Raw genomic sequence first — 15,781 nt, forward strand, 5'->3', positions numbered from 1 at the left:
GTAGAATAAAAGGAATACAAATTTTTTACTGCTGATGTATCTATATAGTTTGCAAAACGAGAAAAATTGGAAGAAAAGTTAAATTATGAAATTTCTCATTCTTTTTTTGAACTTCAATCTTTAGACAAATAAATAGTAAGAAAATTTCCATTCTTTTTATCATACTCTAATAAGTCTCTTATTAATATGAATAACTCAAAGATAAAAATATCTCAAGGAGAAACATAAGATTATTTTTACAGTCAGTTTACTATTCGTAAAATAGTTGCTATTTTAAAAACTTTTTAATTATTCTTATTCACTCGAGCATCAATAAAAATCGATCTCAAATAACAAACAAGATTGCAAATCTCTACATTCAAGCGTTCTGATCAATCCAAACGGAAGTTGACGGAGTTGATCGTTTGACAAATTTATCGAGTTAAGACATCATCGTATACCTAAACAGCAGTGTGTTAACAACATGGCAAAGCGTTACAAGTGAAAATGTAGCGATGCAAGAATTCACCCTAGTCGCATGAAGTTGACAAATGAATCGTTTTGTAATAAAACGATCTCGAAATACAGCTTTGCCAGCTCGAAGTTGCAAAAATAAAAGAACCACGAGTATATAGGTATCGAAGCGCGCGCTGTTTAAAATTCGCATGCACGAAACGTAATTTGCGTGACCGGAGAAAAGAGACGATAAAAATTTAAGGGAACACGGATCAATTCATAATTTTACTTCTTTTATCGATTCATATTTCAAGATTATAAAAATTCATTTCGTATTCTGGGAAATTTGTTATTCTAAAATTAAAAATATCATCTATTGAATATTTTATAAGATTAATATAAATAGAAAATGTGAAAAGGATTTTATGAAATCAATTACTGCAAATTTGCCTGCATTGATGTTGTTTCGATTGAATAATGTATGTTCAATACAATTCACGAAATATGATTTTTATCATTATCATTCTTTTTATAAAAATGGTGAACAAATCTCTTCCATCAAGCATATAGCATAGAAAGCGAATTACAAATAATGATCCCTTTTCCAATTAATTTGTTTCCAATAATGATATTAAAAATTTCATGTTAAATTTTAATTTAGAAATGAATAAATCTTTTTTTATTTTTGAATTTTTTCCAAATGGAAGTAAATATTTATTCTCGTTCTTCTGACTTTTAGATATAGAATAACTCCGGAAGTGTCAGGGTTGATCAGTTCGCAGAGATTCAATTTAAATAATAAAACAGGGTACTCACCAAGGACACGACAATCAGCTGATGAAGCGTGCACAAAAACTGAAGTTTATAATCATTCACCGCGCTTTACTCACGATACGATTAATTGAACGGATTTAATCGATCCATAATCGTTCAATTCTCACCGATCGAAACTTTTTAAATAATTTGAAAAAACTAATAAATGTTTTTATAATATATTTTCATTGGTATATCATTAATTTCACTTTAATCATAAATTTTTTTGTTTATTTACTTTTCTCTTATTTACTCGCCGAGAAATTAAAAATTAAAAATTAAGAATTAAGAATTAAGAAAAGAAATTAAGAATTAAAAATTTAACCTCAAAAGAATGCAAGTATATGATCAATTTGCTTCAAAAATATATATTATGCAGCAGAAGTGCAGAATCTTATTGTCTATATTACATCGATTTCTCCTGTTGTAAAAAACGAAAAAGTTTAATTTCTAATTATATATACATTATGATGCATTTTATTGAAAATATATTCTATCTAACGAAAGAATCATTTACGATGTAACAATTTGGAAAAAGAATTAAAACTTTTATCAAATAAAACTTTTTCGCTCGATAATTGTGCCAGAAAAAATTTCACGCTAAATTCTTTTAATTTAATTTTATACAAAATATGATGTAAATCGTTTAATTTGTTTTCTACAAAAATATTTTTTATAAATATAGTTACAAGTTCGATAAATAAAAATATAATCATGGCAAGCAAGATTCAATCTCTTATAGAATAGATTTCGTTGTACTCAAGCATTTCCGGTTTAGCAGGATGAAAGCCACATTGATAAAGAAGTAGAATACTTGCCGGCTAAAGAACAATTAAGCTACGAAATCTTATGGACGATAGTAATCATTCTGATTAAAATTTTGCTTATACAAGATTTGTTTTTGTATAAAAAGAACAAATATTTTCTAGACTAAACTTTCGTTAAAAAAATATATTGTAATTATTATTTAAAAGTGTTGATCAAAAATAATTTATTATATGATTTTACAAAAATTTAATTATAAATGACATTATATAGATGAACAACTGTTACATCTTTGAATACATCGATCTAACCTCACTAAGAAAATTAATCAATGGAAATCTATTTCTATTGTATAAGAATTTTTTAATATCGAATGTCATCTTATTTAAATATTCAAATTTAAAAAAGTTTTGATAATAAATTTTGTGAAATAAAAAGACATCTAATTCAACTATGTTGATACGATATTTGGATATTCAATATTTGAAAATATGACGCTTCGTAATTTCGATAATAAATTAATGACCAGAATATAGAGGTCGTTAAAAGAGAATTCATATATAAATGGCGTCGAAATCAAAATTTGTGTACCTACCAATATTCATATGTAGCAAATCTTCAGTTGCTTCGTATCAATATTATTTTTGTGGATAAATTACCATAATATTACAATGCAGCGTTATATAATAAAAGATTTTGTTAACAGACATCATTAAATTTGAAATAATAATTGGAATGTCTTTAAACTGTCATTTTTACTATAAATCATTTATGATCGTTATCGAATAATTTTGTATAAATTGCACGATTATTATTATTGTTTTATCATTATTATCGAATTATCGTTTTGGCACACGACGCTTCTATCATTTTTTTTGGTATTAGAATCAAACACACTGTCGAGTAATCACCAAAACTTTTTCGAACGAGAACTTTAAAAACTGCGAATCACGCGGCCACGCAACAGCAACTGAACGCTTCTTGTGATAGAAAACGTGACTCGAAGTGCGCGCGCAACCACTAGCGCACCACCAGCGCTAACAACGTTTCAACCCTTACCGCTTACCGCGCATACTCTACAAGGCGCTTAAATTCAAATTACCGCTAAATCTAAGACTAAATTTTAGCCTTCATATTATTTTTAAGTCATAATTAATTATCAATTCAATAGAAAATAAAATATTAGATGTTATAAAATGTAATAACATAAAAAGGGCAATTTTTTAATTTTCTATTAATAAACTCTTAATAAATTCTTTGAACCGAATTTGATTTTTCTTTTTAAAAAGTTATTTTTATTATTTAAAAATATTTATATCTTATATTTTTTTAAATAAAACATTTTTACTAAAATAATTTATAGATAATTGTTTTTTGAATATTTAGAAATGTTTGTGAATTATAAAAATATATATTAAAAAAAATGTTAATAATTTAATAAAAATAGTTTTAAATTTATAAAACGTATAACTTATCAGTAACATATACACTTAACAATAGATATATTATTAACAATAGATATATTTAACATTTTAAAATTATTGTACTGCCGAATTGCTAAAATCTTTTAAAAACTGGCATTAACCGAACAAGTGCATGAACATGAAAGTAATAATTTAATTACTATTATTGAGTCATTATCATTATTATCAAATCTGATATATTCCTCATTATGAGGAAAAATAAACTACTAATAATCACATAAACAATAATAATCTTTTCTATTTTTAATTGTACAAATAAATATTCCTTCAGAATGAATTTACATATATTATGAAATTATAATATTATGAAAATTGGATCGTGATAACAATAATCGCAATAAAATTGAAACCATTACTTAATAATGTTTTAAATATTAAACAAATAAAATTTAATATTTTTATTTTAATATATATAAGATATTGGAAAAATTTTCAAAAAACTATAAAATATAAAATGAACAAGAAAATGGAAATATAGAATGTAAAAGAACTTTCATAAGCATCGTTATTTTATTAACAATGTTACACGCACAATCATACATAAAACAACCTTGGCTATAGTTATTGAATGCTGCTCATTTTTAAAAACAAGCCTCGCTATATTGTTCTAAGTCGTTATCTGTATGCCATGTCCGTGTTGTATGCCAGTACATTATGTCGATTATACAAAATTAACAATATCACTTTGTAAATACAGGATAATTTAATTGACAAAAAGAAAAGAAAGAATAAGGAAAAGTAAAGGATCGGAAGGAAGGCAACGAAAGAAATCGGATAATATGTGATCATAAAATAGAAAAAAAAAAAAACAAAAATAATTACGAACATATCCCTCCCTCCATGTATAAAAATTACAAATTATATCCAAACCCGCTAGATCTTTAATTATATTTTTCATAAAAGTGTTTTCTTTCTCTTGTTTTCTTTTTTCTTTTTTAGTTTTTATAAGAAATAAATATCTATGTAGGAATTTACATGGTATTCTTTACTATTCAGTAGGACAATTCTGTACTAACAAATAAAACTTGTTCATAAAAAGGAAAAGGAAATTGATAAATATATCATTTATGCATCGATATTAAAGTTTTTTTTTTATGGTATCCTTTTTTTTATGGTAGATAAAGATTATTTTTTTCTTCTAAGGTTTTTGTTTCTTTCTCTCTCTTTCATTCATTTAAAAAATCGATCATATTGAAAAGATTAAGAGAAATAGTGATTTCCATTTTTTTTTATACAATTGTATTTTAATTTGCGAGCGTGTGTATGTAGATAAATCGATAAATATGGTGGTATGGGGGAGAGGAGTAGAAATTTGCGGCACAATGAAGATAAATACAACGAAAATATATTAATTCGCAAATTTTTTTTAAAAATGTTCCTTCCTATTTGCTGGAATTTTTTTTCTATTCATTCTTCATTTTTTTTTTTATATATTATTTTTTAAAACTTTTATAAAACGCAACAGCGTTTAAACGATAAAATTATAAGTAAATTATAAATAGTCACTTCGTATTTGCCTTAATAAATTTATTGTTTATTTCATACACGAGACGGATCCCATTGAAAAATGCTAATAAATTTTTTCTTTTTTCTTTCATTTTTTTATTCATCCGTCAACTTTGAAAATCGTTGAAAATCATTTTCTTCTTTTGCACAACTAAGAAGACCATTTCCGTAATGAGGAATACGAACGAGAAAAGAGAAACGAAATACATATATATATATATATATATATTGCAATTTATAAAAAGAAAATATTATTTATTTAATCGAATCGAAAAGCTTCTCTTCTTCTTTTCTCGTTCCTAGATTGGTCCACAAAGATGTGCTTCCCCATAATTGAAAAAGATGGGAAGTCTATTTTTCTCTCTCTATTATATTTTGTCTCATTATGCATCACAATATTTCTTTCATTATGCTTTCGCCTCGCTGTTTGATAACCGGATCGCTGACTAATTTTTTTTTTTTTTTTTTGCTCGATATTATCGTCCCCTCCCCTTAAATAAGAGAATATCAGTAGTAGTAAAGGTACGATAAATCGACGCGTTTTTATTTTTTTTTTTTTATCTTTTATTTTTTGAAGCAGTTAATCAAGTCGATTAATTTTTTTAAAGCAAACTAATCGCGTCGATTAACGATTTCAATCGATGAATCGATTTAATCTCAACGCTCTCGAGGATTTTCTTGGTATTCGCAATACGAAAACTTAAAGCAAAATTGAGAATAATCAACGAGGCGTTTCGATTATGATCAACGGTTCAGAAACACTGTTCATCTTATTTTAAGGGTACATATACCATTGTAAAATTTGAAGAATCTTACTGTGTTACTTTTTTTGATCAAAATATTATATAATATTATATATATTTTTCAATAAAGCAAAAGTAAACAGCAAATCACAATAAAAATAAAAAAAAAATAAAAAAAATAAAAAAAAAAAGAAAAGAAAAATATAAAAAAATTAAGTTTCTTCTGAAACAGGATGAACCAAAAGATCGTATCATTGTCAATTTGAATCATTTCTAATAAAAAAAAAATTATATAAAATTTCTCGTTAAAAGAGAAGATTATTTTTCCAATAAATGTTCAACAGATTATTTTCTTCTAATTTTACACATGCGTTGATATGTTCCCTTACAATTGGCGAGTTTCAACAACTTTTTGTCGACGCCTTTCAGCGATAAAACGCCGTTTGGTATCGTATCCGTTTTGCCATTCGCAACGAATTCATTTTGATTGGCACAAAAAACTACTTACACGTAGAAGATAAACGTGAAACTAGTCGAACTCTCAACATGCAAAATAGCATTCTATAATTATTAAAAAAAAAAAAAAAAATTCGAAAATATTCTATGCAAAACGGAATCGATCGTCGAAACAAAATATACGATGAATTTTCTAATTCCATAAAATCTAAAAAAATAAATATAATTACAGAAAACAATTAGCATCACCCGTAATAGCAATTAAGCGTTTTGTATCATGATCGAACACAATTGTTATAATTGCTCGAAAAGAATTTAGTTAAATTCAATGATCATGATCCACAAATCAAATCGCTCTGTTCTATTCTTTCTACAACGCTTTCCTCGTTTTTCTCTCTTTTTATCGTATTTTTGTATCATTAAAGAAATAATTGATTGCAATATCAACCTAGCAATGTACTTCCGTTTATACGCATACACATTCTATACTTTGCATGTAAGTAATGCCTATTTTCCAAATGTATGAAATATGCTCCAACCAAGAAATCATGTCGCGATTTTTTGAAACATCACACCTTAGGGTAGTTTCATTAATTTCCTTTATCTCCTCCTAATACTCGTGTTGAGGCACATTTATCGTTTTGCTCATTCACTCGCTTTCTCTAGTTTCTCTTTCGCTCTCTCTCTCCCATTCAGCATCACGCATTTCCATGTTACCCTGGCCCACGAATTATACTTACAGAAAATGAACTCTTTTTTGTACTATCGATATATGTATGTCAGATGCGGGGCAAGATATCGTAGTTATGCGCGATTATCCATCAGCTTGTTATTGCACCACTATATCGAGTCGATGATTTAATATAGTATGCATACACCATTTCATACGTGAAATTTTTACACGTAAAATTTCACATTTTATTTGCATGTTACGTTCGCTTTCGATCCTATTAGAATACTCGATTGTTCGAAAAGTAACAATAATAATATCAGTACAAGTTAAATGAACATTTTAACTTTCAGACTTATTCAAGCTTATAGACAAATTTCCAGATATATATTCATAGATAATAAAGATGATATAACAATTCGTTAATAATGATTGCAATATATGCAGATATTATGTTACTATGTATACAAATTACAATGTATATTTTATACAAACTACTGAAGAGATATTCTCATATAAGAATATATATCTGTAAACAACGCCCAGAAGTCCAAACAAGTTGTTTTTCAATGCGAAAAAGAAAACAATATGAATAAGTTCGTTTTCTAGATTTTCAAATAATAAAAATAGATAAAATACATATCTATGTAATACTATTAGACTATTAATGATTTATGAAGGGAGCGAGAATAAAAAAATCATCGCTGGACGAAATTGCGTATGCACACACAGATTTCTCTTAGGCGGAAATATTAATTAAACGCAAGATTCGACGAAAAATTCGTAGTGTTCGTCGATTGACTTTACAACGAATATTTTCTCGTACTTATTTTCTCGATCGTCACGGAAAAATTACATTTTTTTCGTAATTATGTCATTCATAAACAGGATGATGATCCATGATTAAAAATTGCATTATTATGCAATGTATCTTTTCTTTCTATACTTCATTTCACTTTTTTTTTTCCATCTTACCTTAACTTTTTTTCTTTTCCATTTTTTTTTTTTTTTCAATTCATGATCCTCTTGACGCTATATACGTCCATACGCAATATTATTCTTCTCTTCATTTAGTATAAATGTCTTATTCGGTGACGTTAACGCACATTAGCAATTCAAAAATTTAATACACACGAGTATATATATAGTTTTGTTTAATACGAGATGCGTACTTAATGAGGATTTCTCTTAACGATTAACCTTACGCGTATTAATATGATGCTTATGAGTTTATGAGCTACCATACTAAAGAAAAAACATACACCACTGAAAGATTATATCGTTACTTTATCGCGATCATCCTCGGATATATTCGGATCGCCGAAAGCTACGTTTGCACTGTGCATACGTTTGATAGAGATACGATGTTCAAATTAAGCGAATTATTCGAAAGACTAAAAATTTTGTTTACTTTACTATTTAATTTTCAAACATCTCACATTTTTTTGTTTTCTTCTACAAAGGAATTGTTTTTATATATAATCGCATTGCAATGAACATCGTTACACCGTCATCTCATATATAAATAGTGAAGCACATTAAAAACATAGCAATAAGCTAAGTAATATGCAAATATTGGAAAACCTCCACTAATTCTATGCAAAGTATAGCTTGTAGGATACCATTCATTAAAAACTAAGACTTATCATTATTATAATCATAATTTTGCTTTTTTTCTTTTTCTCTTCCTTCTATTTCATAAATTTCTTTTTTCATATGGATTTTTACGTGGAACATGATTATGAATTCTGCTCCACTAACTAGCAAATTTGCTTTCACTAATCAATCTCGACGAAAACAAATTTGTCCAGAATCATTTTCGCAAATACTATATTTATAGAAATGAAACTATTCTTATCGATAGTCATAATTTATGTACAATTTAACAAACTGGTTGCAATTGCCTCTTTTTTCTTCTTTCTTCTCTCTCTCTCTCTCTCTCTCTCGCTCGCTCGCTCGCTCGCTTGCTCGTTCGCTCGTTCGCTCACTCGTTCATTCGTTCTCTCAAATTCAATGATATTAGATAAATTACGTCATAAAATTATAATCGAGCTCAACTCACTATGCCCTGCCGTGTCACATTGAATGATAGAAACAAGTCAAAATGATTTTTTTCTCTTATCACTTCGTAATGTTTTTTTTTTTGTATGTATATATATATATATATATATATGCGTGTGTAAAATCATTTCAGGCAGAATTTTTTCGAATGATTATTAATGACGATCATTAACCGTGTATCTATATATATATATTTTTGCCAAAATACCAGTTATCATTTACATACACACATCAATTCGTATAGACTGGTTAAAATTTATTTCAAAATGGATCAAAAATTGAAATAATTTTTACCAAATCTCCTCCATGTAACATATCGACTAAGTAGATTGGCAAATTAGTTCCTAATTTTCGCAACAATACATAAGATACACGTGAATATTTTATTTTTATTGAAAAATTATTATATTCCATGACTTTATGTCTTTATCATTTGATTTAAATTTATTTTTCATTTTATTCTTCTTATATTTATGACAAATTTTCATTCGAAAATATATATATGTATATATAAAAAAATCATTTTTACTTGTTGAATCTTGGTGGCCTCCTCAATCGTGGTATTAATTCTGCTCTGACTGTTCTAGCGTAATTTGGAGCAGCATATTGATCTGTTACAGCAATAGGACTCTGTAAACTTTGTATAAACATCGAGTCCTGTAGTTGTCCTACACTTGCTGCTTGGTATTGATATTGACTATTGGCTATATCCGCCGTTGGATAATGATTCGGTTGCACGAATTGAGGAGGATTATCGTATTGTGGATATGGAATGGAACTTTCTGCGGAAAATTGAGGAATTACAGGGTTCACATTCACTGGTGTAGTTGCAAAACTACCAGGATCATATGTCTGATACTGATTTAGCTGTCCAATTTGTGTTGTATTAAATGGAGGTGATTGAGGAAACTGAGAAGTATCAGGAAATAGCATACTTGTAACAGTTGGTTGGGGAAAACTTTCCGGTCTAGGATAAGGTGATATATTCGCCGTAACATTACTTAAATTTTGAACATTGGGAATACCAGCGATCTGTGACGTGCCATAGCTATGAAAGGTTTGCCTACTGTGATCAAGATCTTTCACACCACTTTGCAAAGAACTCACCATATTCAATTTCGATTTAGAGTTTGGACCATCGATATCATTATGTTTAGTTCTTGCTTCTGTGACAAAAGGATGACGAACATTGACGATACTCTGTGGAGCACGTAAAGGTGGAAAATTAATCGGTGTCGTCTTCGATGTCGAATTTTGTTGCTCCAATGCTTTTCTAGCTATGGCAAACGCAGTGTTATCATTCCGTGATGCTGGTCGAGATTGATGTGTATTGGAAGAAGTTCTATGGTTATCTCTATGTAATGCTTGAACAGATTGATTTACGAATCTCGATGATAAGTTGTTTATATTCGCACTATTTCTTGCCTTGTAATCTTGATTGCTTACAGGTGATTCTTTGTATTCTGATTGTATTTGATAATTTTTCATTTTTGAATCAATTTCATTGGAAAATTTTTTTGTAGAATAATCTTTTGATTTAGATGTACTCTCGTGAGAAACATTACTACCAACACAAGTTGTATTAACACCTCTTACAGTATTGAAAGTAGAATTAGATTGATTTGTGGTTACAAGTGACGTATTCTTTGTTAATTGTTCATTAGATTTTAAATTCTCGTTATTTCCACTGTTCTTTTTTATAGATGAATTCATCCTATTTGAAGAAACTGTAACAGTTGATGTTGATGTAGTGATTGTACTTAATGTAGTATCTTTATTCCCCATCGTAGTATTTACTGTTCTGATAGATGGTTTTGATAATCTACTTTTGTTCCCCATGTGATCAAGTTTTTGATTGCTTTTACCCTTATCTGATACTTGATTGTTTGATAAAATTTTTGAATCTGTATTATTATTTTGGTTTTTGGACAGCAAATTATTATGAGATTTACAGGTAATAGTGACAGCTGGCAGGAGCAAAGCGCTGGCTCACTTTTTGGTCATGATTTTGAGATATTCCAAAGCGTTTTGAGCAGCACTAGCTTGAGCATCTTTACTAGTAACACCACAACCATAGCAAACTGCCACTGGCAGAGTAGACAGCTGCACAAGGCACTGGCATTTACCTATAACACATAAACATAAAATTGAAACATTCATCAATAATTGAAAAATTCAATCAATATTTGATTTCTATGTAACATTATTTTTAAGAATTGAACAACTATTTTCTTATAATATTTCAAAATCGTATCAATTAAATAAATAATTAATTAGTAATAACTAATCAAAAAATCAATAAAAATATTTCCAAAAGATTTTTAAATATTTAACATCATAAAACTATTATATAAAAATAATATATTATACTTAAAAAAATATAAATTTAAATAACAAATTATTTAAAGATAATATTTAATATAAATTAAATGAAAAATTAATGTAAAATATGATAAGTTATGATAATCATGTCATAGGTCATGTATGTGTTATATAAGATCTTTTTTCTTTGCAAAGGATATATACAGCAGATAAATATAGAATCATGACTGGAATAAAATCTGCCAAATTTGCTTTACGTAAAAAAATGAAAAATATTATTGCACAACTTAGTACTGAAGAAAAAGAAAGACAATCAATGAAAGTATTTAAAAAAGTAAGTATATTAGAGAAATAATTAATTTATATATAATATATGCAAGAGGTTATGTTTACTTTTATTTAAAGTTGTTCCTAACAAATATATTTCTATATCTATAGCTATGTTCTCTATCACAATTTCAAAACAGTAAAAGAATTTCCTTATATCTAAGTACAAAAAATGAAATTGATACAATTCCAATATTAAAACATATATTCGAAACAAAAAAGGAAGTATTTATTCCTAGATATAATGGAAAAGAAATGGAAATGGTTAAATTATTTTCAATGGAAGATTATGAAACTTTACCATTAACTAAATGGAATATTAAACAACCAAATTATAATGAAAATAGAGAAAATGCATTGGAAACAGGTAAGATTTAAAATTAATTTATAGAATTATAAATGTACATTATAATTCTATAAATTATTATAATAGTCTTACTTTTCTTAATTATAAATGTAATAATCTTACATTAGTGTTATTATTAATAATATTTGTATATATGAATCTTTCTATTATAATTAATGAAATATAAAATTAATTTATAAAATTTATGATATTTTAGGTGGATTAGATTTAATACTTTTACCAGGTCTTGCATTTACTACTAATGGTAAGTAAAATCTATTTTATATAAATTCTTCTAGAAAAAAAAACTTATATTATTATATAAATTATAATAATATATATTATCAATCAGGGAAACGGTTGGGACATGGAATGGGTTATTATGACAAATTTTTGGAATTATGTTTAAAGAAACAACAAAACAAACCACATTTAATTGCAGTGGCATTTAATGAACAAATATGGGAAGATATTCCTACATCTGAAAATGACATTGTTTTGGATCTTGTACTTACAGAAAAATAAATATATTTATATAACATATATTTAAAAAAAATTTGTTATCTATTTGTTTCTATTATTTGTCATCATATTATATGTAATTTTATTTTCAATAAATTAAATATAAAAATGTATTAAATAAAATTTATAATATAAAAAATTAATCACTTACCACTGATAGACTTTTCTTCAATATCAACATAAGTTACTTCAAATTGCTGCTCTGAAGCAATTTCTTGCAAAAACTGTACCAAATTTACATCACCATCATTCAAACATGTGTTCTGTAACAGAAAAAATCATATAACAAATTTAATAAAATTAAAAATTTAATCAAAAAATTTATAGTTTCTTATAATTAAAAATTTAAAAACAATTAGTAGTGCTTCAATTCATTACACTACAAACCTGTAATTCAAAAAGTTTAACACCAGTGGATGACTTCAAACTTTTATGAAATTGTGAAACCTTAAGGCTATGAATAGTAGTCAGTGTTGAAATTTTGCTACCTTTCAAATCAGCATAACGGGCACTCACATTTGCATTTCTTTGTAAAACCTATAACGGACAATTAATATATGTAAAATTTTAATTACATGCTTATCATTGGAAGAAATTTACCAATGACTGCACTTACATTAAGAGTAGAATGAAGTGGAAATGATCCAAGCGTGTTATTGTTGAAAATATATGCTGTTGTGTTAATGATTTATAATACAAATACACATATGAATTGCACATAATTGAGATCTTAACATAAATTATCCGTTATAGATTTAGGGTGATCAGAAAGGTAGCTTATATTTCATAATACTGCTTACAGTAGCAAATCACTTCCACTTCACTAAACATACACACACATACACATAAAAATAATTCACATACATGTTATACATACAGTACACAATTTATATAAAACAATATGTTAACACTATATGTAACTAAATACAAAAAAACATATAACTAAATATAAAAAAAATGATATTTGATTTTAAATGATTTAAGTACATAATTTATTAAATTAAATATAAATAAACAAAATAATCTTACCTCATCTTCATCTATATTAGGATTTTCTGTAGTCATATAATGTAAAGCTTGCCACATTTTATGAGCTGCATGTCTTTTTGCAACTTTTTTACTTTTTCCTTGACCAACTTCTCGATATTTTAAAACAGAACAAACAATTGTGAATTGTCTTTCATGTGGCAAACCCTCTTCATTTTCTATTGTATATTTTGGTGGAGGCCAATGACGTGACATACACATTTCTTGTAATGCTCCAATTGGATTTGTGATTATTTTTTCTTCTCCATATCCAGATAATTCTTGCAAATTCTCAGAACTATATAAAGTTAATTATTAAATAAATTAAGTGAAATATATAAACTATAATATATAAAAAATATATATTGTTATTAATTATTACTCCGGTATACTATTTGGAAGTGGAGAATCTGGTGATTCACTATTTAATCTACACAATTTATCCAATACAGCTCTTGCAGCAGCATGTTTTGCTTCTTTCTTTGATTTTCCAGTCCCCATTGCTGAAACAATTGGATCTGCTTCAATCATCAGATACTTATCATCAGATATTTATCACTTTCATTTAATAAAATACATATTTAATTTTATAAAAAAAATAAGTCCAAATAAAAAAATCTATAATTCTTTAATCCCTTAATGAATAAAAAATTTCATAAATTAATTCATTTAAAAACTAAATTGCATTATTAAAATTAGATACAAACCAACAACATCAGCAACAGTAACACGGTAACGAAAAATAGGCTCATGGATAGCACCCTCTACTTGTATTAACTCATACTTTGGTGTTGTGCCCCTACGAGAAAGCAATTCCTGAAGAATAGAAACTGGTGTTTTGTTAGACAATGATTTCATCTCCAATTGAGCAGCCTCACTTATTGGACGTTTTCCTATCATCAAACTATGTAATGATGATCGAACTCTGTTACGCCGATTAACATTATTTGAATGGTTAGGAACCCCACCTACACTGGGCATCATATTAGGCCCAACTTGTTGTGGTTGATGAATTTCTTCCATTTCTACAGCCTAAAATTATAATAAACCTTCTAATAAATGTTTAATTTCAAAAATTTAATAAATGACAAAATTATGTGTTATTTATTTATAAAATAATATAGTTTATATAATATAATTATTAAATATAAAAGTATTGATTTGACTATATAATTTAATTTATATTTTCTTTTAACAATTGAATCTCTATTAAATTTTAAATCATAAATTTCATACAACTGAAATATTTCATAAATAAAGAAATTTTAATTAATAATAAAACTATCAAATGTCAAAAATTTTAAAAATTATCTTTATTTATCAATGTTCAAATCTGTAATGTTGTTTAAAAATATACGTGAAAAATATTTTTAATGAATAGATTTTCAATGATTTGTCAAATCATACTATTAATAAATATTTTATCAATTTACTTCTTATATATCTAATATATCATATAATAAGTAAAAAATAAAATAATTTATACTAACATGTGAATCCATAATATATTCAATAATAAAATCCTATAAATATTTTAGTAAAGTAGTTAATGAGGAACACAAGATCTATGCAGTATAAAACGGTAGGAAAACCGGCTGGCGGCCATGATTGTTATAAAATTCATTGATTAATTCTAGTATGTAAAGCTTAAAAAATTCAATAACGAAATACAAAGGTTAAGCTTTATTATAATTTCACCGAGAACCGAAAGTCCATGACGACTTTCATCACTGACAGGATTCTATTTAAAACGATGATAAAGAAGTGCATAGACCAACCGGTCACAGTATCGTCCGCTACACAAAATCAAAAAAGTCACTACCTTTACTCACAATTTTCAAACGTTCTATATATATATAAACTGGCTCCTTAACAGGCCAATTCCTATGCGAAAAGCGAATCCCGCTTTTTGTGACCGATCCAAGTCTCACAAAAAGCTTGATCCGTTTGACGACAGAAAAGTGGTTTACTGACTACCGGAGAATCTTCCTCGTTTCTGATTCTGCCGCAGTAAGCGATGTGAACAGTTTTTATAGACGCAAAGAGCACGCGCATCTTCCTGCGCAGGTGCATTACTGGCGGTTTTACAGAAACAAATGCTTGTTCTATATTTAAAATAAAAAAAATCTCTTTTATTTAAAATGTAAAAATATTAGAATATTTTTAAATTATTTTAATCTTAAAAGAAAATACAATGTATAATAATTATATTCTCATAACATAAATATGTTAAGCATAAAAAATTTTATTTTAATAAAAAGCTTATTAAATCCTTCATTTTCTAAATTTTCAAATGTTTTTTATA

General features: G+C 27.0%; 4 protein-coding genes across 16 annotated transcripts in view; 1 reads left to right on the forward strand and 3 right to left on the reverse strand.

The window, feature by feature from the left end:
* Positions 1 to 2,947, reverse strand: part of LOC122716493 (calcitonin gene-related peptide type 1 receptor-like) — a 101,522-nt gene extending 98,575 nt beyond the window's left edge. For 2 of the 5 annotated variants that reach the window (XM_043939624.1, XM_043939653.1), the window contains exons 1-2: positions 2,609 to 2,947; positions 1,252 to 1,669 (exon numbers count right to left, since the gene is read on the reverse strand). The gene's annotated coding sequence lies outside the window, so the exon portion shown is untranslated. The remainder of the gene's footprint in view (positions 1 to 1,251; positions 1,670 to 2,608) is intronic. The other 3 variants (XM_043939643.1, XM_043939662.1, XM_043939634.1) reach the window with 2 other exon arrangements.
* A 2,410-nt stretch (positions 2,948 to 5,357) lies between these two features.
* LOC122715863 (serine/threonine-protein kinase pakE-like) lies at positions 5,358 to 10,772 on the reverse strand. The gene has a single exon (XM_043938401.1). The coding sequence runs from the start codon at positions 10,770 to 10,772 to the stop codon at positions 9,459 to 9,461; it is 1,314 nt and encodes a 437-aa protein (XP_043794336.1). The 3' UTR covers positions 5,358 to 9,458.
* Positions 10,773 to 10,922: 150 nt separating this feature from the next.
* Positions 10,923 to 15,452, reverse strand: LOC122715872 (interferon-inducible double-stranded RNA-dependent protein kinase activator A homolog). 9 transcript variants are annotated; one of them, XM_043938427.1, is made up of 8 exons: positions 15,309 to 15,452; positions 14,967 to 14,999; positions 14,184 to 14,508; positions 13,859 to 13,994; positions 13,480 to 13,774; positions 12,838 to 12,987; positions 12,602 to 12,713; positions 10,923 to 11,059 (listed from the first exon to the last, which is right to left on the reverse strand). In XM_043938427.1, exons 2-8 carry the CDS (start codon positions 14,976 to 14,978, stop codon positions 10,923 to 10,925), a joined length of 1,167 nt encoding a protein of 388 aa, XP_043794362.1. In that variant the 5' UTR covers positions 14,979 to 14,999; positions 15,309 to 15,452. The 9 variants fall into 9 exon arrangements, with proteins under 9 accessions (XP_043794362.1, XP_043794354.1, XP_043794400.1 ...); XM_043938419.1 differs by having other exon boundaries at positions 15,299 to 15,452; XM_043938465.1 differs by lacking the exon at positions 14,967 to 14,999 and having other exon boundaries at positions 14,184 to 14,501.
* Positions 11,479 to 12,484, forward strand: LOC122715910 (5-formyltetrahydrofolate cyclo-ligase). The gene is made up of 4 exons (XM_043938496.1): positions 11,479 to 11,589; positions 11,694 to 11,949; positions 12,146 to 12,193; positions 12,281 to 12,484. Exons 1-4 carry the CDS (start codon positions 11,479 to 11,481, stop codon positions 12,451 to 12,453), a joined length of 588 nt encoding a protein of 195 aa, XP_043794431.1. The 3' UTR covers positions 12,454 to 12,484.
* Positions 15,453 to 15,781: the final 329 nt, after the last annotated feature.

Source organism: Apis laboriosa, unplaced genomic scaffold (assembly GCF_014066325.1).
Source record: "Apis laboriosa isolate Shangri-la unplaced genomic scaffold, ASM1406632v1 scaffold113_cov153, whole genome shotgun sequence".
NCBI lineage: Eukaryota > Metazoa > Arthropoda > Insecta > Hymenoptera > Apidae > Apis > Apis laboriosa.

Coding starts and splice junctions, on each gene's coding strand:
- LOC122715863 (XM_043938401.1), bottom strand. CDS start 10,772: ATGGGGAACAAAAGTAGATTATCAAAACCATCTATCAGAACAGTAAAT.
- LOC122715910 (XM_043938496.1), top strand. CDS start 11,479: ATGACTGGAATAAAATCTGCCAAATTTGCTTTACGTAAAAAAATGAAA. Junction 11,950..12,145: donor AGAAAATGCATTGGAAACAG/GTAAGATTTAAA, acceptor ATGATATTTTAG/GTGGATTAGATTTAATACTT. Junction 12,194..12,280: donor TCTTGCATTTACTACTAATG/GTAAGTAAAATC, acceptor ATTATCAATCAG/GGAAACGGTTGGGACATGGA.
- LOC122715872 (XM_043938427.1), bottom strand. Junction 12,988..13,479: donor CTAATATAGATGAAGATGAG/GTAAGATTATTT, acceptor TGTCCGTTATAG/GTTTTACAAAGAAATGCAAA. Junction 12,714..12,837: donor TTAAACTTTTTGAATTACAG/GTTTGTAGTGTA, acceptor TTTCTGTTACAG/AACACATGTTTGAATGATGG.